Source organism: Phaethon aethereus, assembly GCF_964289735.1.
Source record: "Phaethon aethereus genome assembly, chromosome: 5".
In the NCBI taxonomy this organism is placed as follows: Eukaryota; Metazoa; Chordata; class Aves; order Phaethontiformes; family Phaethontidae; genus Phaethon; species Phaethon aethereus.
Window position 1 is genome coordinate 1544758 of NC_138579.1, and position 24456 is coordinate 1569213.

The 24456-nt window shown below is 43.2% G+C and overlaps 2 protein-coding genes across 2 annotated transcripts in view; one reads left to right on the forward strand and one right to left on the reverse strand.

The window, feature by feature from the left end:
• Window positions 1–2398: 2398 nt before the first annotated feature.
• On the reverse strand, window positions 2399–10373 carry KLHL28 (kelch like family member 28). The gene is made up of 4 exons (XM_082000518.1): window positions 9472–10373; window positions 6531–6974; window positions 3523–3731; window positions 2399–2899 (listed from the first exon to the last, which is right to left on the reverse strand). The coding sequence occupies exons 1-4, from the start codon at window positions 10368–10370 to the stop codon at window positions 2736–2738; spliced, it is 1716 nt and encodes a 571-aa protein (XP_081856644.1). The 5' UTR covers window positions 10371–10373; the 3' UTR covers window positions 2399–2735.
• Window positions 10374–13942: 3569 nt separating this feature from the next.
• Window positions 13943–24456, forward strand: part of TOGARAM1 (TOG array regulator of axonemal microtubules 1) — a 44455-nt gene continuing 33941 nt past the window's right edge. Inside the window, exon 1 of the mRNA XM_082000945.1 lies at window positions 13943–15535. Coding sequence (XP_081857071.1) covers window positions 13958–15535 — 1578 coding nt within the window. The 5' untranslated portion in view covers window positions 13943–13957. The remainder of the gene's footprint in view (window positions 15536–24456) is intronic.

Sequence of the window (24456 nt, forward strand, 5' to 3'; positions counted from 1 at the left end):
TATCACATTACACAACATGGGGCCAATCTCTACGGCCTAATTTAACAGTGCCACTGCCTAGGTCAAATGAGTACAATATTTCGCAATTTTAAGTGCTTTGACTACCATAAATGAAAGATGTTTATATAAACATCGAATAACTGTCAACACTACCCTGACCTGCGGATTTTTTGTTCTGATGAAGTCAAAACGATTTCTATACCTTGCACCACCTTGCACTAACTGAGAAAGTGTTTGCTAATACTTCCACTCAGAATATGTATATGAGCATCTTCATGCACGGAACCCTACTGTAGTTAAACTCTACGAGCTGCGGTATATACCGAACTGCATGGAAAGCCTCCTAGCAATGAAAGGCATAAACGTCTCGAAAGTAAGGAATTTTTCATTTTTTAATATGACTCTGCTAAGCATTTTTATCTCTGGCGTACTTTGGAACGTATGATAAGCAATGGCACCTCTGTGAGACAGACTGAAAAGTGAAACAGCGCACGGCAACATTCAGCTTGTGCGTTCACCCGAAAAGAATGAGAAGGCAATCTACGCAAGGGGCTGAACCATCTCCCTCAATCCCCAAACCTGCTGCCCTCCCTTCTCCTCCCCACACACAAACATGCAACATGCAGCCACGCCTGTCCTTGCATACTTGTGTCCTGCCAACAGATCCACTGGAATAATTCAATTACGCTATTATTGCTATGTAACCAGAATCATTAGCGGGTCAAATAAAACTGCATTGAAAATGCTGAAATTGTTAATTGTGTTTGCTTTTAGAGCCCTGCTTAATTCTACCAAATTTGAAGAATACATGCAGGATTTTACAATCTGTGCAAACAGCTGTTATCTATGAATAATGTTTTATGGTGAAAACACCCTCGTCTCCTTGACTGCTTAAAATCTGAACGTTAGCGTATGGAAAAACAAGGGACACAACCGTTTGCCTGGCGGCAATTAGCTTTGCAGGAACTTAGAATAAATCAAGTACATGCAAAAACCTCCACATACCAAACTTGTAAAAAGTGTCTTTTAAAGCAACTATTTCAAATATTATTGCACCTTCAAAAATAATACTATATGGGCTTGAAAAACAAGGGGAAACAAACATTAATTTAATATGTTAAAACAAGAGGAAAAATAACTCTGTAGGCAGAAACATTCTTCAGTACCAGGCCCAGCAATACACATACAGACATCAAAACAGAAATTCAAGATAACCATGATTCCTAGTTAAAACCAGAAGACAAACCAAAACATTCTAAGTTAGCTAAAATGCCTATTTAGTCATCTATTTTAAATAATGGTTGTAACCCACAGCATCACTTTCTATTTATCTGCCCAAATTTTCACTAAGTTTAGGGCTATCACAAAGTTGTATCTCCTGAGGTTCTGCTTAATCACAGGACCTGACCTTCAGTACTCGGTTACGCAGGAGACACACTGGGATCAGGAAGTATGCCCCGTGTTTTGCACCCATTGCAACCTGTGTTAAAGGCAAGACTGTCTAAAGAACCCGAGATGGCATCTCACTATTCACTTCCTATTTATATATTTGTGAGAACAGGAACAATAAGCGCAGATCTTCGGGGGCGGGGGGGGAATGTAACAAACAGAGCTCATTCAGTACGTTGTGTTATTCTTGACAGTTTTCATAGGCACAAATGTATCAAGCAAATAAGAAACAGAAACACTAGAACAATCAAAACAATCATGCTTTATGCATACTGCACTAAAATCAGTAACAGCCTTACCGTTAAGTCCTACATTTAGCACCATTTTTAAATCTGAACACTCTGAGAAAGCAATCGTACATTCTTTTAAAAAAGGAAGATATACGGGATACAGACACAAGTGCGCTTGGGAGAAGGATGGGACGGATTCACTTCCGAGTATTTATTTTATATCATGCTATGAATGCATTTTCCGATGCATTACTGTTGTAGTTTTTCCTTGCGTTGCAACTGAAATCACAGAGCAGACTAGCAAGATTAAGTTATTTAATCTAGCACTGATTTATCCACAAAAAGAAAATACAAGGGAAAGTTACAAATGTGATTTCTCTTCAGCAGATCCAAAAATTTCATTACGAGGCAATAAATTTGCCTTGGAAATTTCTTTAAGTAGTTACTAATTACCATCCCAGCCCTCCTACCAGTAAGCGGGTAACGAAGGAGAGTGTACAGGCAACACACTATGGCATTTATTATTTACAAACCTTGAGATACAGAAACAAGGCAGCCCTTTAGTTACTGTTCATAAAAAAAATTATTAAGCACTGGCATTTTCTTAATATGAAGACACAACCAGACAACTATCAGCAAACTGTCCAGTCATACAACACATTCACACACCTCTCACCCCAAACACAGTAAACTTCATGTTTCATAGTAGGCAGGAGGAAGAGAGAAAAGCTCCAGAAAGTGAAAGGGTTAGACAGACAGTAAGTTCTCTAACCATACCCCAGGCATGTACAGTACTCTAAAATTCACTGCCATTAACAGGACGCTATCTAAACCCAGCGGGTAACAAGCTTTCCATTCCTCCTGCCCGTGTCACTAAGGTAACAAAGGCCAATTATCGGAAGAAAACAAATCCTTCCTCATTTGAATCCTGGCTTCACCACATTCCTCCAACTTCACAACTCCAGAAAATGCAGCTTATGGTCTCCACCAGCTGGGTTTATTTTCAAGCAGATTAAGCTCCATCTTTGCATCAGGTCCATAAAGTCCTGCTTTTTATCAAAGTGCAGTCAAACCAAAATTGCATCGACAGTACATCATCCCAGCAGAGTCCAGCCAGGTATCTGAGATGGGATCGTATTTCTGTACAGTGTTCAGATAGGATGAGCCTGAATGACCTCCGACTACGTAAAGGTAGTTATCAATTACAGCTGCCCCAACTCCTATAGGAAAGAAAAAAAAAAAAAGTTGCATGATCACCAAGTTTGGAAGCAAGTAATCTTTCTGCTCCTAACTGGACCCACCACCACCTGAAGGCTGAACAGACAAGCTCTCACAGCCTCTCCTTCTTTGGGGTGTCCTTAAAAAAAATGGGTGTAAATGAAGAGTCATTCTCTGTTCAGGTCTTGTACTCCTTTCTGACTGCTCTCACGCCCTTTCCTATAACAAAGCAATGTTCCTCTTTTCCAATACTCCATGTCAGGGCGACAGAAGTGAAGACCACTGAGTCTCAACATAAAATAAAATACAACAGAAGAGTAACCACATAATTGCTGAAATTCACTTAAATTTAATGAAAAAACCAGAAGATGAAGTAGAAATTTACTTCATATTATTTTTGTTACAGCTCAGTATTAACAAAAATAAACTGGACTGTAATTAAAATTAGAGAAATAAATACTCATTCACAGAGCTGATTAAGTGATCTTTGGTCCAATTCACAGATAAAGTACAGTGCTCTGCAGACAGGTCACTGCAACCTTATTGCAGCTTCTATCAGGTTAAATGGCAGTTTATTTCTGAAAGTATATCAAAGTTAACTGCTGAGAGTTTTGTATGTCCCCACCTGTTCGGGGTTCCTTCATGGGTCGACACACCGTCCACTGATTTTGATGAGGATCGTATCTCTCAATGCTCGATAAGTGAGACACACCATTGTGTCCACCTACTACAAAAATGAAGCCCAGCATGACACCGACACCAAAGTTTATCCGTTTGTCTGCCATTGAAGCAACTGTCTCCCATGAGTTTTTACTCGGATCGTAACGCTCCATGCTGCAAATACAAACAAACAACTTGTGAGGCTTGGATTTTAGTGACATTTGAATTTCACTCCACAAGAAATCTGCATTTGCCAGAGGTACATCTAGTTCTGCCAACCAATATTACCACACACGGGAATAATGCTACACAAAGAAAAAGTGCTTGAGCCGATGGAAAATTCTGCAGCAGAGTTGCTCTGTCCTACCCAGTGGTAGCACACAAGAAACTAAAGCCAGTACTATCACCCCAGAAGCATCAATCACATCCCAGGATCCTTCAACAACACAAAGCAGCTGGAGGTTCTCAACAGAGTGTTGCCAAAAAGCAATTTTAACATGTTTTATCCTGATGCAGCAACTGCAGCTCAGCTGCTTCTCTGATGTCCTCATGCCACTACCCTGGCTCTTCAGGTTACATATTGAAACAAAGCAAGATTTCTCAAAACTGGTCTCAGAACTGAAAGCTCTTTCAAGGATGACTGCTGCTACTTACAAAAAAGGCAACTCAGGAAAAACCGAACACAATGCAGATCTGAAGTGTATCTATTTGAGTAACACCTCAAATCAAAAACTTCCTTGAGGCTTGCCTGAAAATAACAGAGAGGAAAGAAATATGGAGAGCATATCCCTCAGGAAAAGCAATAAAGAGGCTGCTGATCAAAACAATAAGGACAGAAGAGGCCTTCAGGATAAAGTGGAAATGAATTATCATAATTATGATTTTTTTTTTAATCACTGGAGCTGTATAAATGGTCAGTCATTAACACACTCGTGGCATGTAGCTATTCCCTATCTGAAATACAGCTTCAGTAGCACAAGGGGGAAGAAAAGAGGGGAAGAGAAAAGTCGGCAGCACTACAGAGTTGGAGAAAAGGTACTTAATTTACACAGCAGTCGTCTTTCTTTTAATGCTAGAGCTTGTATGAGTCTAGTGACTGTATGGCATGGCATATTAATTGCACACCTAAATAATTAATAAAACCAAAATTATTCAATAAAAAGTAAATTAAATTTAAGAAGGCAAATAACGAAATATCAGATTCTAGTAACTCTACAGGAGCTGCTGGCAATTCCTTTCTGACTGAAGGAGAGAGAAGATGGGGCACAAGGAGTGAGGCTACTGCAGAACTTTAATGTTGTTAAGAGCTTGCCCTTTAAAGGTACCAGCTTGATAAAGGACATTTCCTATTACTCCAGTGATCTTACATTTCCTGAAAGGAAATTACCAAGTTCACCTTTCAACAGCCTGTGTGCACACTGAGCATTCAACTTTTGGGAACCACTTCTGGCAAGAGCAATGGCTTGATTATCTTCCTTTTCTCGTGGTCTGTGCAACAAGGCTGCAGTGGCGTGAGCACCCCAGAGGTCCCACCGTAACTCGTGGTACTCTGCTCTACTCTGCTACTGGCTTTGCTCTGTTTAATCTACTACTAAAGCCGATAGTTCTGCGTGGTACAAAGACGGTACGGAGCTAAGAGTGACCACACAGGGCAACAGCGCAGCTTAATTATTCCAGGTCAAATTCCTGTGTGAAAAAATCCTAGAGTCAATAGAAAACTTTCAGAGATGGCTTGCTTGCCTATTAAGTATTTCAACTGGTATTACAGTTCATAATTTAAAATATAAGAAATTAGAATAACATTGCATTAAGTTTCACAAAATTCTGACACAAATGCCAAACAGTTTAAGTTACTGCTGCTTTGTATTTCAGTAATTTAAAAAATTGTTTCCATTTTCCAAATTACAACTTCTTAGATATACTTTCCTTTTTGGAAACTAACCCTTTGCTTCATGAACTGCTTTATATAAAAACGTATCAAGTACGTAAAATTAATGACTAGTGCAATGTTGTTATACTACACCATTAAACAATCAATGCATTCCCCTCCTACAAGCAAGATTTTAATTTTCATTCTTCATTCAGCTATTTGAACCTGTATTTTATTAATTTGCTTCCTGAAGGGACATATGGCTGATTTGTTCCCATTTTAACAAAGAAAAGAGAGTACAAATGATTTCTTTGCATAACTAAATGCCGCTGTGCCTCCATATGGAGCGATGTGGAACAGAACAACTAAAGAGCATGCTGGTCCCAGGAAACCTCCTTGTGAACGCACGGTCTGAAGCAAGCCCAATTCTACCCAGGAGCCAGACTAGTAACCACCATCTTGAACTTGATTATTAAGACTACTTCAAGATTCCATTAGAGGTATATATTTATTTAGTGTATATTAAGCATGCAAAAATCCTATTAATTTCAAAGCAGTGTTTTCAATGTTAAATTATTTATAAATTATTTAATATTTTGCAGGCTTGAGGTCCAAGGATTCACACAGCAATGGCACAAGTGCTAAGCAAGCCTCTCCCGAGCGCTCAGTACCTGAGGTGCAGTGCCATGACACAGATACAGTACGCTACCCTGGGGCCTGAGCAAACCAGCCCACACAATACTCATCTGCTCAGTTAGCCAGCCTGGGTGTCTACAAGGTCAGGTGTCTTGCACCACCTTGTTCAGTAATATGCACATATGTCTTTGTCTTTACTATTTTCCCTTCTTAAGGATTAAAAAAACCCAAACAAACAACAAAAAACCCAAACCAACCAGCTCTGAGCTGGAACACTTAAAGTTAAAATAAAGATTTCCCAGTTGAATTATCAGACTGATACTGCAAAACAAGGATTAATGAGGCCCACTGTGGATTACCAATCTACCTTAGAATAATTTTTAACTGGCTGCCGAACACAAGCTTAACGGTGAGTTGTGCCAATTTCCAGCTTATGAAACCAAGCTATGCACATCAAAAGCACATACCTGTTCATATGGGCAGGACCATAACCACCAATGGCATATATCATTCCGTCCAAGACAGCTGCAGCAAAACAACTTCTTGTTTTGTTCATTGGGGCCACTAGTTGCCATTCCTTCACTTTAGGAATGTATTTCTCTACTGTTCGTAAGTAAGACTGCCCATCATAGCCCCCTAAGGCGTAGAGCTCTCCTGCCAGAACTACCACTCCCAGGGTACTCCGGCTCTCAAACATCCTTTCAAGAGACGTCCAAGTGTTCGTATCAGGGTCCCAGCACTCCACTGAATTCTCATGCTTTCGGTAACTGATGCCTTGACACACGTGGGTTGCAATCCCTCCTACAACATATATTTTCTGGTCTAGGACACATATTCCAAATTCATAGCGGGGAATGCTAAGAGGCGCCAGGCCTATCCAGGAGTCATTCTGGGGAAAATACATTTCAACACTGAAACAGAAAAACAAAGATTATGTGAGCAAACCTGACTTTCTGAAGCTCTATGACGTGCAAATGAGCATCAAGGAACAGAGTCTTTCATATCTCCCATCTGATGTTTGCTGTTTCTTCCAATAGCCCAAATGTAAGCTAAAAATCAAATGCTGTTTACTGTTCTAAAGAGTTAAAAACCCAGGGCCTCATAGCATACAGTGCGATGCAGCAACACAGCAAGTAGCCAGGGCACCAAGTCCGAGACCTGAAAAGATCAATTTTGAAAGTATAAACCAGGCAGACTACGGAGAAAGCAGGAGAACACCGTGAATAATGAGAGGGAAGACAATACAGTGCAGATGCCAAAACAGCTTTTGGAGGTAGGTTGTGATTGGGGTAAGCTAGAAATACAAACCAAATGGATAAGAAGGTTTGAATTACTGGGCGGGGGGGGAAGTCAGAACAGCCACAGAGATGGGAGAGAAAAGGAAAATTAGAGAGAGGGAAGCACTTCATATATATGTACAAACATACATTTACAAAACTACAAATTGTACTTTCTAAATACGTATTTTACATGCACTGTATAATTTCAATGAAATGTCAAAGTAGAACAAACTAATTTGAAAAATCTGTTTGCAAAATACTGCTTATTTGCATTTTCTTTTAATTATACTCAGTGTTAAAATATGGTGGGTCTAGCCTGTCACGTATAAAGTGTAGTCAATCTACCTAAATAGTTTAGTTAATAAATTGCTTAAATGATTTAAAAGAGTATCTAGTACACAGGAAATATGATCTGTTCAAAAAACGTACAAGAAAATAAAGCCACTAAGAACCCAGAAGCAGGGACTGCTGAAACACCAGACTGGCGCTTGACAGCAGCGGCCCAGTTAGAAAAGAGCAGTAGTAAACATATTCTAAGTAATTTTGTTATTACGAAGCAGCAGCTACCTGTAAGTGAAAAACCTGCCTTCCTCCTAAAATGAAAAGTAAAACGAGAATAGTGGAACTAAAGCTTCCTACTTCACAGTTTTAATTGTATTAGGAATTATTTGTTTAATCAATCTGTAACTTTTTTTTTTTTTGTATGTCAAGAGCAATTGTTTAAACTTAAGTATGAACTGAAACAACAGTTTAGGAAAGACCAATGTGCATAATAAATGAAGGACAAGGAAATTTTTGTATGCATTAAAACATAGTTAATAGTAGTAAAGAGCATTCTTGATTAAAAAAGAATCAAGATAACCCAAACTACATTGGTATGCAATATTATTACAATCATTGAAGAAGCTGTGAAGGGAAGAGAGATGAAAAGCATCTGAAGCCTACTTTATTCACCCAAACACACATGTTTTATGAAGCACCTAACCCCCTTTATTTAAATTGATAAACCCAACAATTCCCAGTCCCAACATCTAGTTTACTATCGATCCCTACTATCAGGAAAGTTAACTTTAAATAACTTTGATAACATCTCTAAACACAGGGAAAAAGAACACCCAGATCTTCCCAGGTTTTTAAGCGCACATATATGTATGCAAGCATGGTGCCGCCACAGAAAAGAAAGTCTCAGCATAAAATATTATCCCAGAATTCAGCTGCAGAACCAGTTCAGGTAGTCTACCTTAACACAGAGACCATTCACTGAGCTGATAAGGGTACATTCAACATCAAAGCACTGTATGTGTCTGTGTAAGTATGCAGATATGTATATGTAGTTTGGGTCTTATTAACATTTTACATTTACATTTAACATATAACATTAAAATTAACATTTCTGGAAATGTTAATACAATGTTAAAAGTAAACCCAACCATATCAGTATGGGGACAAAAGCTATTTTTCTCTCTGTCGCATTCCTTTTGCTCACACGATTAGCCTCAGTGATGTACTCCAGTAACTGAAGAGGAGGTTCTTTTGAAAATTGGGTGAAGAAAGATGGGTACTTACCTGCTTCTGCCAGCACAGATATAGATACCTGCTCAGCAGTAGAGACTAAAGTCATGATTACATTGATACAAGAACATGACATCGCTAAGAATTACCTCTTTGCTCTTCTCTAAGTCTATTTTAATTCCACGACTTTTGAGTTATCAGGAAGCATATTTTTCACATATTAGGTTAAATTCTATGATTTGACGGTCTGGAATAATAATAAATCAGGGAAAAATTATGTAAAATGAAAAGACCTGAAAGGATAAAGAAGCAGCATACAAACTTTTATTAACCACTTTTATTAACCAAATTCTCAATCAACAGAATTAAAATGATAATATTTTATAGTTATTTGTGTTGGCACAAACAAAACCTTGTAACACTGAAGATTACTCATGAAATCAAAAAGCATTTTGAATTCAGTGCTTGTCCTTGTTTTAAAAAAACAAAACCAAAAAAAACACTTAAGAGTTCTTACAAGCAAAGCAGTGACTACAGTCCTGCAAACCACATCTCTTCAATGACATGCATGAACATCACACCACTGAAGTGCCGCAACAACTTTACTATTACTTACCTTTCCAAACATGCGAACAGTCCAGCTTTTCCTCCTACAGCACAAAGAACTTTAGGAGCACAGCGAGGTCGTGTCACCAACATGGTCTGGTGGGAAAGTCTGTGTTCAGGCATAAAGTGGTATTTTAGGGCCTCATTTAGCAAATGTTTACAAGTATGGTCATCACGAATGAGATGGTTTGCTTCGTATAACCTTGTAAGAAACTTAACGCTCAGCAGTGGCAACCGAACGCAATGTAGCAGCTGTGCTAAGTACTTCTGTCGCTCCTGCACATCATATTTGATCCAGGACTCTAGTGCATAAAAAACGGTTTCTTCTGTCACAACATTCAAGCAGTCATTGGAAACAATTTCATCCAATTCAGAATGTGTAAGCTCAAAAAATTCTTCTGTCTGACAAACATCTTCAAAGTTTTGACAAATGTACTTGCTAGCAGCCAAGTAGAGGTCATGGCAGCCATACGTCTCTGCAAAACGAGAAATCCCGATGCAATTGCCAGGATCAAGCTGGCTTTCAAGAAACGCACAACACTCCTTCACTACCAGTTTGATCTGGAGAAGATTTGCAGCTGGAAGAAGCGACTCTACAGTGTCTTGCGAGATAAACACCGTTCCTGTGTAGGCATACTCCACGATGGCCTGCAGGGCTGCCTCATCAATGCACTGGAACTCCACCTCCGAGTTTTCCTTCTCAGAAAGGTTCCCAGTGAACATGGCTTTGAAGTACGGACTGATGCTGGCAAGCACCACTTTGTGGGCATGGATCTTGGCATCGCCAACCCTAAGGATAATGTCACAGAGCTCGTGATGTTGGCGAAGGAGGTTCAAGCCTTGCAGAAGCTGTTCAGAATGCAAGGGGGTTAAGTTGGCAAGCATGTAGGTTGGAGACGACTGGTCCATCTGTGACAAACAGAATTTTCAATGCATTACTCAGGGCTTCATTTCAACAGCTTCATTACTCATGTTACTTAGACATGCCATATGTAACATTTAAAAAATATTTTTGCATTTTTGCTTTTATCTTAATTAGGTTTATTACTTTCCAATTTATTTTTTCAATCCTTATGTGCTATTCTTTTTTGTGTAAAGTAAATCCAGGACAATCAAATGTTTATTAATAGTGTATGCTATATTAATCTTTGACTTCAAAAAAACCCCAACAACCACCACCTTTTTTTTTGTTTTGGAGTAAAACGTGTATTATCTGAAGCATTGAATATGTGACAGGATTCTACACCAGATATTTGAGAATGAAATAGTGAATGAAATAAAAAAAAAGAACAGTGAATGAAATAAAAATAGAGATACATAAAGAATAGAACTGGCTTGAGACAAAGTTTTAAAAGTTCTTAAACTACTTTCTGCTATTTATTTTGCCACCTATTTAGTGCTACTGTGGAGCAGCCAAGTCCTGCTGTGCTTCCCGTCCGACCATAGCTGCGGGCAGGGCCCCACCAGTCAGCAGGGACCAGCTCTCCGCTCCCCCTTCCTCACCTGGAACAGCAGAGTCATTCCCTCTGCACAAAGAGGCAAAAACGACCCACAGACCAGTGGGGTCCTGGGTTGCAGGAAAAAGGGTGCTGGAGCAGAGGTCCAGAGCGGTCCTCTGAGCAGGCAGAGGAGCACAGGAGGAGCGGGAGATGCTTGCCTCACCTCACTGAGCAGCTTCCACTGTGAGAGAAAATCCCCACTGGACATGCCTTTGCCCCCTGGAGAGATCAGACCTGGGGAAGACTGGGAGCTGGGCCTGCCTCCACCATCCAGAGGCGAGTGGCGGGAGCTGGTGAGGTCCTTCCCAGCATGAGCAAGGGAGCAGGTCCCACGTGGACAGGCTGAGCATCCTGGTATCTCTCACTATTTCCAGATCCTCACAGCACCGGCAGCTACACACGCTCCCCAACATCACTAGTTAGGGCAGAGAGAATGATCCTCATTCCTACCCACAGTTCCACAAAACCCCCAAACGCTTCTTCCAAAAAGTTTTAGTTTGCATCGTGACACTTGAAGGCACTATGATACCTGCTCTAATTTCAGTATCATTAAAATTCAAATGGTGCTGCCCACCACTACCTGTTGGAGAAGCAGTTCTGCAGCTCTTTATTCTGACTGAATTATTATACGGGTGAGAGGGTGAAGGGTATGAATGTCTCAGGATCCTGGACCAGGAGGAAACATAATTATTGTTCTACAGAGAACACTGCAACCATCCAGTTTCTGAACTGAAAAGCTGATTTTATTTTGATTTGCTAAATGACTACACAAACTTCAAGATCTCACTTCTTTTATCTTATTAAGAAGCTCGTCACTTTTACAGCTCCTTAACTAACATCTAATTTGCAGTGAGCCTACTTACTTTCAGATTAGGTGCTTAATCTGAAAGAATAAAATTAGTTGCCAATATTTAAATATAGAACATAATAGCACTGACAGAGGAGTGAAAACTAACAGCTAGGGATAGAAAATCTCTTACCCACTAAAAGATAAGTAAGCTCATCCTTCTCCTCTTACAAACCCATACTGGAAAAAAAAGGTATCTAAAAAAAAGTATTTTAAGCAAAACCTGCAAAAGGCAAGAAGCCATACAACAACATTTTCCATACAGCAACATTTTTGCAGCACAAATTTATGGGGGGGGAGCTGTTCAGCAGCTAAAACACTTGCTTTTCCTTTTGCATTTACACGCAGTTTGTAACTTGATCGTACACATATGTAGAAAGCATGAAACAAAAGGTAACACCACATGGAAGGAAAAAAGAATGGTTACAGTTCAGATGCAAAAACCTGTAAAAAGTTATAAATCACCACATTTAAGTTATTCTGCAGAAATAAAGCTTTTTGTACCAACTTGGTACAGATGCCTACTGTTGTATCTTGCATACCTCCTGCATAGCAATGCTCGCCCACACCACATATTTGCATGTACTTATTTTATTGTTGAGTAAAAAATTAAAAGCTGGAACATTAACCAGCCCTGAAGAACCTATGCTAGTCCAACAATTTGGGTTTACAACACAAATCAAATGGCTGCCCCTAGGCTCTACACTATCAGATCCTTTCCATGGTCTGTAAGTAAAACTTATCGTGAATAGCAGGGAGTTATTGGAAATAAAAAGGTTAACCAGAAATGCAGATACCTAAGCTCGTGTACTGAAGGCTTTTACTCTTCTGAAAACCATAGTATGCGACGATGCCCAGTAAGTGATGGGGAGCACAGCATTTTCTTTATGTGAAAACCGCAGGAATAGCTCCAGGCACTTTTCTGTTTCAAGGTAGCATTTAAGTGCTCGCCAGTTCCTTATTTAGACTACAAAATGGCTGGAGCCAGTAAGCGACTCGTCTAGTTTTGTTACTCATTTGACAGCATAAAACCTCAAAAGTGCCCGCCCTAAGTGCCAAGCTAACCTTGGTTCTAAACGTCCAACACACCACAAGAAAGACCTTCTGCATGCCAAAAAAGTGCAAGGAATAATTTGCAAGCGTAAGGTGTCTAGCCTATGAAATTTTATGCTCTCCACGTCGTTACACTTAACGCTTGTGCTCCAGTCCGCGTCTGTCTGGGGGGGCAGAGGGGTGCAGGGCAGAGCGCTCTGCCGATGAGCACATGTCTTAAAAACACAGCAGCGCGTTTCCCTCCCTGGCGCCTGCCCCGCAGGCAGACTCTGGGAAGTCCGTGGGACGGAGATCCACAGCGCCTCGGCACCACTCACCCCGCCGGTAGCTCCGGGACTGCCGGGACGGAGCTGACACCCTCCGCCACCGCTCCGTATATACCAGTGTCTTCCCGGGGCGGGCGGCCGCTTCCCGCCTCCGAGTATTTGAAGCAGCTCCCACCCCACAGCACGGCATCGTTCCATCCTACCCGCACTCCACACACCGAGCCGGGAAGCAGCAGTCCCAGCTGCGCTGCAACCGGGCGCGGAAACGCTACCGACACCGAGACGGCTCCGGCCGGACCGGACAGGACCGCTCGGGCCCGGGGGCTTGCTCCGGTGGGGCGAGGCCGGGCTCACCTGAGGGCGGGGGTGGCGCAGGCCGCAGCAAAGCCCGGCCCGCGGTAGCCGCCGCCTCACTCGCCTGCGCTGGTACGGCAGCACCGGCAGGAGCACGCGTCACTTCCGGGCGCCACCGCCCCGCGACCTCACCCAATCAGCGGCGGGGAAGCGCCACGCACCCACAACCCCCCGGGCGCGGGCGGTGCCACTCAGCACACCGTAGCGGGGGGACACGGCTGTTCCGCTTCACTGGCGTCCGGAGGCGCAGCCCCGGTCCCGCCCACTCTCGCTCCGAGGCTGGTGGCTTCTACAGCGGCGCACCCACGCTTCGCAGCGCTGGCAGCGGCGGGCAGGGCGGCGGGGCGCGTGCTGCTCCCCCCGCCCGCCGCACCGTGGGCGGTACCACGCAGGCGCGGTGCGGGCCGGCCCCTGGCGACGGCGGTGTTTTGCCGCGCGGCGTTGCCGGGGCGGGGGCAGCTCCGTCCCGCGCCGCCCATGGCCGTGGCCCTCGCGCTGCCGCCGCCGGCCGCCCGCGCCATGGAGGAGCCGGCGGGCCCCGAGCGCGGGGCGCGGGGCGGCGGCGGCGGCAGGGGGGGCCGGGGCCGGCTCCCGCCTTGCCTCAGCCCCGAGCGCGGCGGGCCGGCGGCGGGCGAAGGCAACGCCGCCCCCCCCGCGGAGCTGCGGTGGGGGCTGCGGCCGGCGCTGCGCGGAGAGGCCCTGCGCGGGCGGCGCCGCGGTCTCGGCCGCCCCACCCGCCCGCCCGCTGCCGCCGCCGCCGCCTCCGTCTCCGCCTCCGCCTCCTCCCTGTGCGTTCGCACTCCGCCGCTTGCCGCCAGCCGCGGCCTAGGTGAGCTCTCCCACAGCCTGGCCTGGCAGCTGGGCGGCCCCGGGCCCGCGGGGCAGCGGGAGGAAGAGCCGGGCGCCGAGCCGTTCCCGCCCGCCGGCCGGCAGCGGCTGCTAGAGGGTCGGCTGGTCGGCGAAGGCACGGCGCCGCCGCCCCCCGCCCAGCCCGGTAGCGCCGACCTGGAGTTTGGGCTGTTGCCGCCGGCACTGCACGCCCGTCTACTGGACCAAGAGGACTACAGGAACCGCACGGAAGCGGTGGAGGAGCTGAAGAGGGTGGTTGGAGGCACTAGCCAGGCTGCGGTGACCTCCATGCCAGCCCCCAGCCTCCTGGGGCTCATCAGCCTCCTCTACACCCTCCTCGACGACTCCAACTTCAAAGTGGTGCTCGGGGCGTTAGAGGTGATACATCTGCTGGCCCTGCGCCTAGGCGACCAGGTCCAGGCCTTCCTGGCACCTCTGGTTTCCGCTGCTGCTAAAGTCCTGGGGGACAACAAGCTGGCTATCCGGCAGGAATACAGTCGCATGTTGCTGCGGCTGATGAAGGCAGCAGGTCCTCAGCAGGTGCTGGGCCTGCTGCTGCAGCAGGAACATCTGCAGCACAAGAACTCTAAAGTCCGCGAGGAGGTAGTCAACATCTGCATTGTGGCCCTCCTCACTTACCCTAGTGAGGAGCTGGACTTGGCCAAGCTGGCGTTTGAACTGGCTCCAGCACTGGTGGACAGCAAGCGCAGGGTCCGGCATGCTGCCATGGAAGCATTTGCTGTGCTGGCGTCTTCCATGGGCCCAGCCAAAACCACCCTTCTCTTCAAGGCGGTGGATGCCGTGGAACTTGAGGACAATGGGGACGGGGTGATGCATGCGGTGCAGGCCAGGCTGGCCAGGAAGACCTTGCCGAAGCTAGTGGACCAAGGGTTTGTAGAGTACGCTGTGCCCTTGCCGTCGTCTGCTCATAACAGGGGGTCGTGTTTACCCCCCGGAGCAGATACAGACTGGCTGTTGATGGGCAACAGGACTCAGAGTGCACACAGTTACTGTGGGTATCACGCAAGGGATGATGCTCTGCAAAACTCCAGCTCGCACAGTGTATATGCCGAACAAGGAGTGAGTCCAAGAAGAGTCTTGAGTGCGGGTAAAGGGAAAAACAAACTGCCTTGGGAAAATGAGCATGCTGGAGGCAGGGAAGGTGGTTCAGGAAGCAAGATGCCTTTCACAAAGGGTGTGGAGCAGGTATGTACTTGTAGCTCGCTGGGCTCGTTTATTCTAAGGCATGTTCCAAGGGGAGATTTGAAAGTTGTCAAAGGCTTATTAAATGACAGGGATTTGTGAGGTACGGCTAATACTTCTAATATTTTACGTGCAAGGATGTCTCTACATACATCGATCTGGGAAGACAAATTTGAGAACTCCTTATGGCAAATTTAACACTAGTAGGAACCAGACAACGTATCACCAAAAAAACCCCACCTCTATTTTTTTTTTAAGTTAGCTGGACTCCATGAGGCACGTCTTATGTCTAATCCTGGTGACTTGCCTCTGACAACGGCCAGCTAGAGTCCAGAGAATGAGTACAAGAGTGGGGAAGCTCTTTCAGAGCTGACTGCAAAGAGTTTCCTAAATACAGAAGCTGTTTGGAGGAAAACTGATGAATTGCTTCAATTCAGGCCTTGAAGGCAGAGCTCTGGAGTGACGGAGCCAGTGTTTGGCAGTGTGCTGACCTGTAATAAAACCTGGGCATTGCCAAACGTTTGTGTGGCTCTTGTTCCTCAGTCTGATTCGACTACAAAAAATGTAGGTCACACTGAAATAGCAATTCTGATTGACCCAAGTTTTGATTTTTATCACTTACTGACCATGTTGGCAGCTGCAAAGGGAAGGAGCCTTTGAGAAATTGTTCAGGTCCCTTTTACTTTGGCAGTGGTTCTGTTCTGTGACATCTGTTTTGGATACCATCTGTGCGTTTAAGACCTGCAGGGTGTATCTATGTGTGGTGGATTTTCTGTTGTGTGGGTTTGTTTTTTGTGTGTGTATTTTTTTTTTTTTTTTAACTGGACAGGTTTAATTTGTCATAACTTGATCTCCAGCAAGTGAGTTTAAGCAAGTAAATCTTACTAGAAAATTGAAAGGTGTGTAGACTTCCTCACTACCATGTTTACGTATTGGGAAGTTAATTCTTAGTCGCTTAGTAACTTGTTCTGTATTGGCTAAGGTCACGAGCAGTGCCACTTTGTGAAGGCTAACTTTTAATAAAGTCTCATAATAAAAAGAAATGTGAGTTAAGATTATTGTAATATAAAAACCTTGAAGTTCACGTATATACTTGTATGCACACATGCCCATGTCCTTCGTTGGTCTATGCATTGCCTTTATTGAGACTCCTAAGGAGATCTGTATCTTTCTGAGTTGATGAATCAGGCAACTAAGTTCCCTTGGATTACCTACAAAGCAAATAGGATCTGGACAAGTTTTGTAGGAAAGACCTCTAGAGCAGGAAAGTTTTTCTTTTTGAAACAACTTTTCATTATTAACTAATACAACTTGTAGAAATAATAGTTAATTGCCAGCATTCGCTAGGCACATTGGGCTCAGTTCTGTACTGCTGCTGTTTGCTGCTGGCTGGGTGTGTGTTTTTCCATAGACTGTGAACAAAAAGCAAGCCAATACATGCACCAGAACCTGGCTGTTGCTTGGAATGGTGGAAGGTCCTCCACCTTTGACAGCCCTCTCTCGAGGTCAGTTAGGTGCTGTGGGAATGGTTTGGGGTTTTTTTTTTTTCAACCTTTTAGTCCATGTGGTTGTATTTACCCCTCTAAATTGGGATGAGTGCCCCAAGTTTTTAACCCTGAAGAGAGGGAGAGAAGGCAATTAATTTATGGTTTCTGTTTCGTTGCATACGTAAAGTGCATTTAGAAGTGGTGTGAACTTAAATTTGACCTGGGAAAGTAGCTACATATTCATGGCTTCAAGTCAGTGATAATGAGGTACTCTTATTTGCTAGGGAACATCCTTGATACTAATAAGATAAAAGCTTTTTAGACTATATATGTTTTTATATGTGTAGTATGAACTTCATGGGCATAAATCCCATCTCATAGTATTGGGATGAAAACCAACCTAACTGCCAGGAACATGGAGTGCTAAGTGTGCATATGTGGAGGTTTGGTTTTGTTCATAGTATTACTCTCAAAGGTGTCCAAATCGTAAGCAGACTGCAGGAAGCTCTCATGTGAGAGAGCTAGTTATCTCCCATATCTAAAGGCTAACAAGAAAAAATAGACCTTCAGATCAGCTTCCTACATCTGACAGCCACTTGGCTTGTCTCTTCATCATCCCAACACTTGTCTGCATGACTGAATTGTTATGGGACAGGTTTTCTTCTTTTCTCCTTGGAAGACTTTTCCAATTATATAACATCATGCAAATACTTCAAGTTTAAATTATAATTTTCTGGTTGTGATCAACTTTATTCTTACCTCCTTGTCTATTATGCCACATATTTCACTTTGTTCCTACTTATGAACAGATGTAGAACTTTGTGGCATCTATCTTTGCAGAATCAGAACAGAATCCGTTTCAGCCTTTATTTGGTAAAGGTGTAGTTCTGAACAGGAACTACTTGTAACTATTAGTGCAGGTTACTTTCCCAAATCTCTTTTCCTTTGCTGCTATGTGGAGCCTCAATTCGCTGCTGCCGCATGGTATACAGTAGGTGGCAATGAAAATACTTCTACAGGGAGAAAATCCTGTTTGTCATGTACTGTATTTATTGCTTTCTGATTTTTTTGCATCTAATGACTTTTTCTAAGACATCCTGTGCCTCCTAGAGGTTCTGTTTGTTCCTGCCTCTTCCCTCTGCTTTCTGACTTGTTCTGTTTGCCTCTCACTTCCATTTTGTGTTGTTTTCTTGCATATTTAAGTTGGTAGAAAGCAGATCGATAACTTTGAGGTGTCAGAATTTGAAGACTTCATCAGTTGCACTTTCCGAAAGGAAACATGTTAATGCTTCTTTTGCACTCTTACTTGAAAGACGTCTGAATAACCAGAAACCTCCAGTTAACCAGAATTCACTTTACGTTGAAGCATAACTCTTCTCCACATAGCTTTTTGCTTACGTGCAGGTAAGTACTGACAAAAATAACATTTGATGTCATGTTTGATAGAACTTGAAAGTTGCCAATTTTGACTTGGTGCTGTAGGAACACAGTACCAAAATTATGCTTGCATTACCAGCTTGCTTTAGTGGTATTGGTTCACCTGATGTGAACAGTGTCAAAAGTGTTGTTCCCATCATCACAAAGAGATGTCTGAAGGCTGATGCAATACAGCAGCTAATATTTGGTGTTCAGTCCATGTGAAAAGGCAAGCTGTTTCTTTGCCAGTGGGCAGTCAAGAAGAGCGTAGTACTGGCAGATATAAGGTTTTACAGTTACTCTTCAACTGGCTTTTGGGAACTGTTGTTTTAAAAATGGCTGTGGATTAACAGCTGTCCACCTGCCAAGCTCTTCCAACATATGTTAAGACAAATGTAAGTTGAACTGGGCTCAAGGAGTAGCTTTGTGTCTCTGCACAATCTCATACTTCACTCCGCTTTCGCTGCTGTAACCATCATCATGCATCTCTCTCTCCAATAGCAGTTGTTTAACTGGTGCTCGAGGCACTCATTTGTCACTCAAAAATAGCGGTGGCACTCAGTTACTCAAATTCCAGCCATTCTTTTTTACTCCAGTGTCTCTAAAGATAAGGTCTGGCTGTAATGGCTCTTCTGCAAGAGACAAAAGCATCATTTAATGTAGCTACTGCATCTTTGCCCTTTGGGAGGGAAAGGAACAAGCCCTGTTTAAAAAAAAAAAAAAAGTAAGTCAGGGACGCTTTTTATTAGAAGGTAAGGCAAATGCTGTTCATTGTCATGTATAAGGGAGAAAAAGAGTAGAGATTCATTTTAATTACCTACACGGTGATTCCTTAAGCAGCCCCATCATCAATGGAGAGCTAGTCTGTGCAGTCAGTAGAGTCTAGAGAGTTGTCTTTGTGACCAAGGTCCTAATTTAGCATGCGATGAATTGTTTTTGAGAATTTGAGTGCTATTGGCTAGACCCACATTTACTGTAATGGAAATTTGAACAACATGGTGGTTTAAGTATTGAAATATTTATCCAATCGCTGTAGGTTGACAACTTTGTTACCTTGTCTTCACATCCTGATCATTTGTCTTATCTTACTCTAACATCTGTCTGGATAGATTGTAAAGCTCTCCAGGCCAGGGAACGTATTCTTATCTGGCTTTGTGACTTCTGGTACAGTATTTGCTGGCCTCTTGATGGTGCTTGTTTTATTACATCCGTGCCACAAAATTGCTTTTATCCCGTGGCGTGTGTGTATCTTCAATGCAAGTAGGTGAACCGTGTTTTCACTTAAGGCACACTAGGATGAGTATGTTGGACAGTGTTTCCTGTACTTGAAGACATTCCTTCTTAGCTGAAAGGGATTGCCATAAACCGTATAAATAAAGCTCTTTTCCTCAGGGCATTTAACAATCAAAGTGGGGGGAAGAAAGAAAGTTAGTGCTGTATCTCTTCTTAAATATTTTCAGTAAGGTATATCATGCATAAAATTCAGGTAGTCGACTTGTTCATGTAAATGTAAAAAATTAATTATTAATTCAGACATTCCTTTGAAATGAATTTGCTTAAAAATTAACTTTCAGAGTCATTCGGTGGCTGAAAGGGTACATGAAATTAGCTTAATGTTTAAAGTTGTTTTTCTACTAATATTTTTAGCGTCATGTTACACAGTGATTGTCCAAGGCCATGTCTAGACTTTCCTGATCAGATAAGAGGTGAAGTAAAACATGTGTAAGTTAATGTGTACTAAAAATGTAATGTAGATAAAGCACATTGCCTTCAAGGGTTTGTCTAAACGCAGCTTCTGTCAGTGATGTTAAATTGGGTTATTAATGAAACATTTCTCTGTGATCCCTGAAGTCCTTTGAAATGGGTTTTGTTTCACACCCATCTGTAAACTTAGGGTTGCCAGCTATGCTGCAGGATTCAGAAGGGCGACCTTCTACGCTGACAGCCATAACCAAGAGCGTCCGTCCTGCGCAGTGTGTTTCTGTACAGCGCAAGGTCCAGCCGTGACTCTGGGAACGCGTGCGGCTGCCGCCTCGAGCGGCGGAGCTGTCACCACCTTATAGTGGTTAGCTTGACACTAGAGATGCAAGCACGCAGTTTCTCTTGATTTGTTAGATTTGCATGAGACTGTAGTTACGTTCAGCCTTACAAACCCCTTAGTGAGACACTGTAAAGTGAGAGATGCTTGAACTGCCACCACCTCAACTTCCAGGGGCTGCCCTTGTCCTGCGCTTGGAAAGGAGTCTTCTCCCCAGTCGTAGCGGCAGAAGAAAACGTGACTGATAGGTAAACACTGCAGCGCCTTTCTCAGGAAACCGGTGCCTCCAGCTGTCTCTTTCAGAGCCAGAGAGTGCCACCAAAGGCCTGGAGAGACGCGGTGAGTGCAGCAGGACTGTTTGTTCACCCGAGGAGCCACCTTGCCCCGATGCTGCAGCTGACTGGGAATATGTCGCGCTGGAAAGGGAGCCAGCACCGGTGACATAGCTCAGCAGTGTTCCGCTTTGAGGTGCGCTTATAAAATGTGGCACTCATGGGGTATGCAGCACACACCGCTTAAAAAGGTCATTAAATAAAACATTCATACCAGTCTGTGTGTAATCTGTGGGTCTTATTTCTGACAGCTAGTATCCTGTGGTTAAAGTGCACAATTTCACGCTTAAGTGCTTTATATACCAAAGTTGAAGGCGTACGGCTTAATAGCTGTTCGTAGCACCTTAGCTTTCCATTTTTTTTCTTTCTGAAAGCCAAACCTGAGTTTATCAAATAAAGCATAATTATCTGTGCTTCTACACTTCTTGTTCTTGGCAGCTGTACACATCTGCCGAAGCTACAGGACAGACTCTGCCTTTGACTCTACCCCCTTGTAAAGCCAAATTTGAGTAGCCTGACCTCCTCCTCCTTACATGGGACAGAGGTAGTTGTTATCACCACTCAGCTTGCAGCAGTAGGCTGAAGCTTCTCTGGTTTCTAGCTAAATTAATAAAATGGTAAACTGTTTGGATTTTTTTTAAGTACCTGCTGTTTTACATTCTGAAGCATATACTTAGAGGAGCCTTATAGCAGCATCAGAGGAACACTGGTTGCTAGAGATAAGAAATGCTTGGCAGCACAAGGTGGTAATAAAGCATATAACGCCATGAATATTTTCCTTTGTACTTCAGTAAGGTCCTGTTCACTTCTAATCCCCAGCTGGCAGAGCCAGGCTTGTGATGTTCAACTTATGATCTCTAAATCCAATGGATAAAGTTGTCTGAAGGTGCTGAAGTGAGTGTTCTTTTTCTGGAGACACGGAGGTACTATGTCCGCTGCCATTCCTAGGGCTTAGCCTTGGAAGGTGTAAACAATTCCAATCTGAACCAGATCCTATTCCAAAATAAACGGAATGTTTATGTTGTTTCCTTTAGGACTTGACATGATCTACTGATCTTTTGGGTGCTGACGTTAAGTAATTGAAAGTAGCCCGCTGTGACTGTACATGTTGCATTCTCCAGTGGTTTCCCAGTTTGTACCGTTGGTGAGAAAACACACAAATGACTTTAAGAACACTGCAGTATCAATCTCCTGTTCCCTTTTTAATTCTCATCTTCTATAATTACAATTTAAGCAAGCTATTAGAATAAAAACACTCTGCAGTTTCGGGTACAAAAGCACTTTTTAAAAAACTAAATGCTGCTTCTTCTGTAGACTTTACTGGCTCCTGTGCCCTGCTGAAACATGAAGAACAAAGTGGTTGCCACAAAATCAGCTAACAGCGTGCTGGGAGTTCTCACTGATCTCCTGGTAGCTAAGGCTGCCTGTGTTTACCTTGAAAATTTAGTGTGCTGTACATAAAACATAACATCCCTAGTAATTATTTCAGGATAAGAGTTACCTTACTGCTGTTCTGCTGTGAAACATATACATTGTGGGTCCCTTACCTGCTGTTAAAGCAGGACCCTTGGAAGGGGGAAGCAAGAGCATTTGAACATTTTACTGAAGTTTTAAGCTGTGTTACAGAGTTTACATGAACTACGTGCAATTTCATGTAACTGCACTGTTGGCAATCCATGTGAAATTCTTCCCCATTTACATACTGATCAGGGAACTTAATAGCTGGACTTCATGAAGACCTTAGTGAGTGTTCAGATGATCTGTGAAATGAGTTTTATGAGACAAACACTTTGCTTTCTGCAGTGGTGATGAGCATTAAAGGGACACGGAGGTTGACGTGTCTGTGTGATAAAACTATCCTTTTGTTGTGAGTTGAGGTGTCGGTCTCTGGGATGTGATCTGTGTTTTTCTGGAGGCTGGGAGAGTATTTTGGGGAGATACCATTAATATATTTGTGCTGGGAGCATGTTGTTGATGGCTGCTGGGTGTTTGACTAGGAGGATCTTTTGTCTCGCCGAGTGCCGCTGCTCAGCTGGGAAGGGAATGTAAGAACACAGCATCTGTCAGTGATGGGTCACTCACAAGGGCTGTGCTTTGGTAACCAGGTTAGTATTTCTTTTGGTGGGTGGATTCAAATACTTTCCGATGCTGGCGGAACTTAAATGAACCTGAAACATTTTGTGACATCCCTTTGCCAGGATCTGTCATCTACTTCAGTAAAAAATCTGGCAGCTTTAGGTTTGTGTTTATTTGCCACTGCCCTGCATACCTATGTTTAGCAAATTTATAATTGCTGTAATTATAATTTGCATACAAGAAAGCAGAGTTTTTATTCCTGTAGCTGGTTTTGGAATAACTGAGCAAAGTTGTACAATTATGTCAGCATTGTGTAATTTTCTTCTGCATATGTTGTTCTGGAATGGAATGTATAGAAGAATGTAATTTGTACAAATAACATTTATTTATGGACAGAAAGATACATAGATTGAAAATGATGTTTTCTAGCCTGGCTGATCACAGAAGCAGGACTGCTGAGTTCTCATCTCTTTTATCCCGACTTGTAATAACCTGGAACAAGCCACTTCACCCATTTGGCTGCTGCTCTTTCTCTCTCATTTGTAAAGTAAACCTGGTGTCCCTCGGGGCATGCGGGTGATAAAAAGCCAGCATAGCACCGAGTGCTACTGGTACCACTGCTGTGATTTCAGTCATTCTTCTTACTGTATATCCGAACTTGTTCCTTATTCTTTGTAAAGCTTCATATTTCCCGCTCTAGTCTTACTAAATCATTTTGTAACTACTGGATTCCTTCTGCCGGGTTCCATTAAAAATGGGATTCAGATTGATGCATTTTGTATCGAGGCTCCTTCAGTCTCCCCTCCCTGTTGTATGCTTCAAGGAGTTGTCCGCAGATATTTTCAGTGAGAGTCTAATCCCTGAAGGCCGATTGAAAAGTCGGGTCCTGCATTAGCACTGGCTTTCAGGGAGGAAGATCTTAGGTAAAGTTTTAAGCTTTTGAGCATTTCAGTGCATTTACTTAAAATGCTTCAGACTCCAGACTTCGACTTCTTGTGCAGATGGCTTTAATCCTACCTGCTGCACTTGGAGCCCATGCAATGCAGTGCGTAACAGTAAATTGGAACATGCATTTTTGTAAGTAAAGACCAAATTTTTGCCGTTTTTGTTAACCACAAACCCCCTCCCAGAAACTGTTTCATTCAAGAGCCTGTGCCCATGCAGCTGTGTACCTTGGCGCTCAGTGCAGGGGTGAACAGCTGTGCCTTTGGGAACTGGTTGGGGTTTTTAAGCACTAAATGGAAATACAGGCAAATTGCTGCTTCACTTATTTATTTGCTGCTAACAGGTAGTATGTGTGAGTTATTTTTTTCATTTTTAAGGGGGGGGACAGTCTTAAAGGGAGGAGAATTAGAAATAGGTAAAAGTTTGAATTGTGAAGTCGATTTTTTGGAGAGGAGTCTCACCAGTAGGGTATGGAGATTCAATTTCTCTTGGCTTGTGTGTAAATCTTACTAATGTGTTGTGAATCTTCTTTATTTGTAAGGGACCTGAAGGTGTTGTCGAAACTCTTAAAAGTTTTTTGTCTGTATTCCATAACCATAAACAATTCTAAGATACTGTGTGACACAGTAA

Excerpts from the sequence above, each read along its gene's own strand:
- KLHL28 (XM_082000518.1), bottom strand. The coding sequence starts at position 10,370 with ATGGACCAGTCGTCTCCAACCTACATGCTTGCCAACTTAACCCCCTTG. Across the intron at positions 6,975-9,471 it reads CTGTTCGCATGTTTGGAAAG|TGTTGAAATGTATTTTCCCC; the intron begins GTAAGTAATAGT and ends TTTCTGTTTCAG. Across the intron at positions 3,732-6,530 it reads GGTCCTGCCCATATGAACAG|CATGGAGCGTTACGATCCGA; the intron begins GTATGTGCTTTT and ends TTGTATTTGCAG.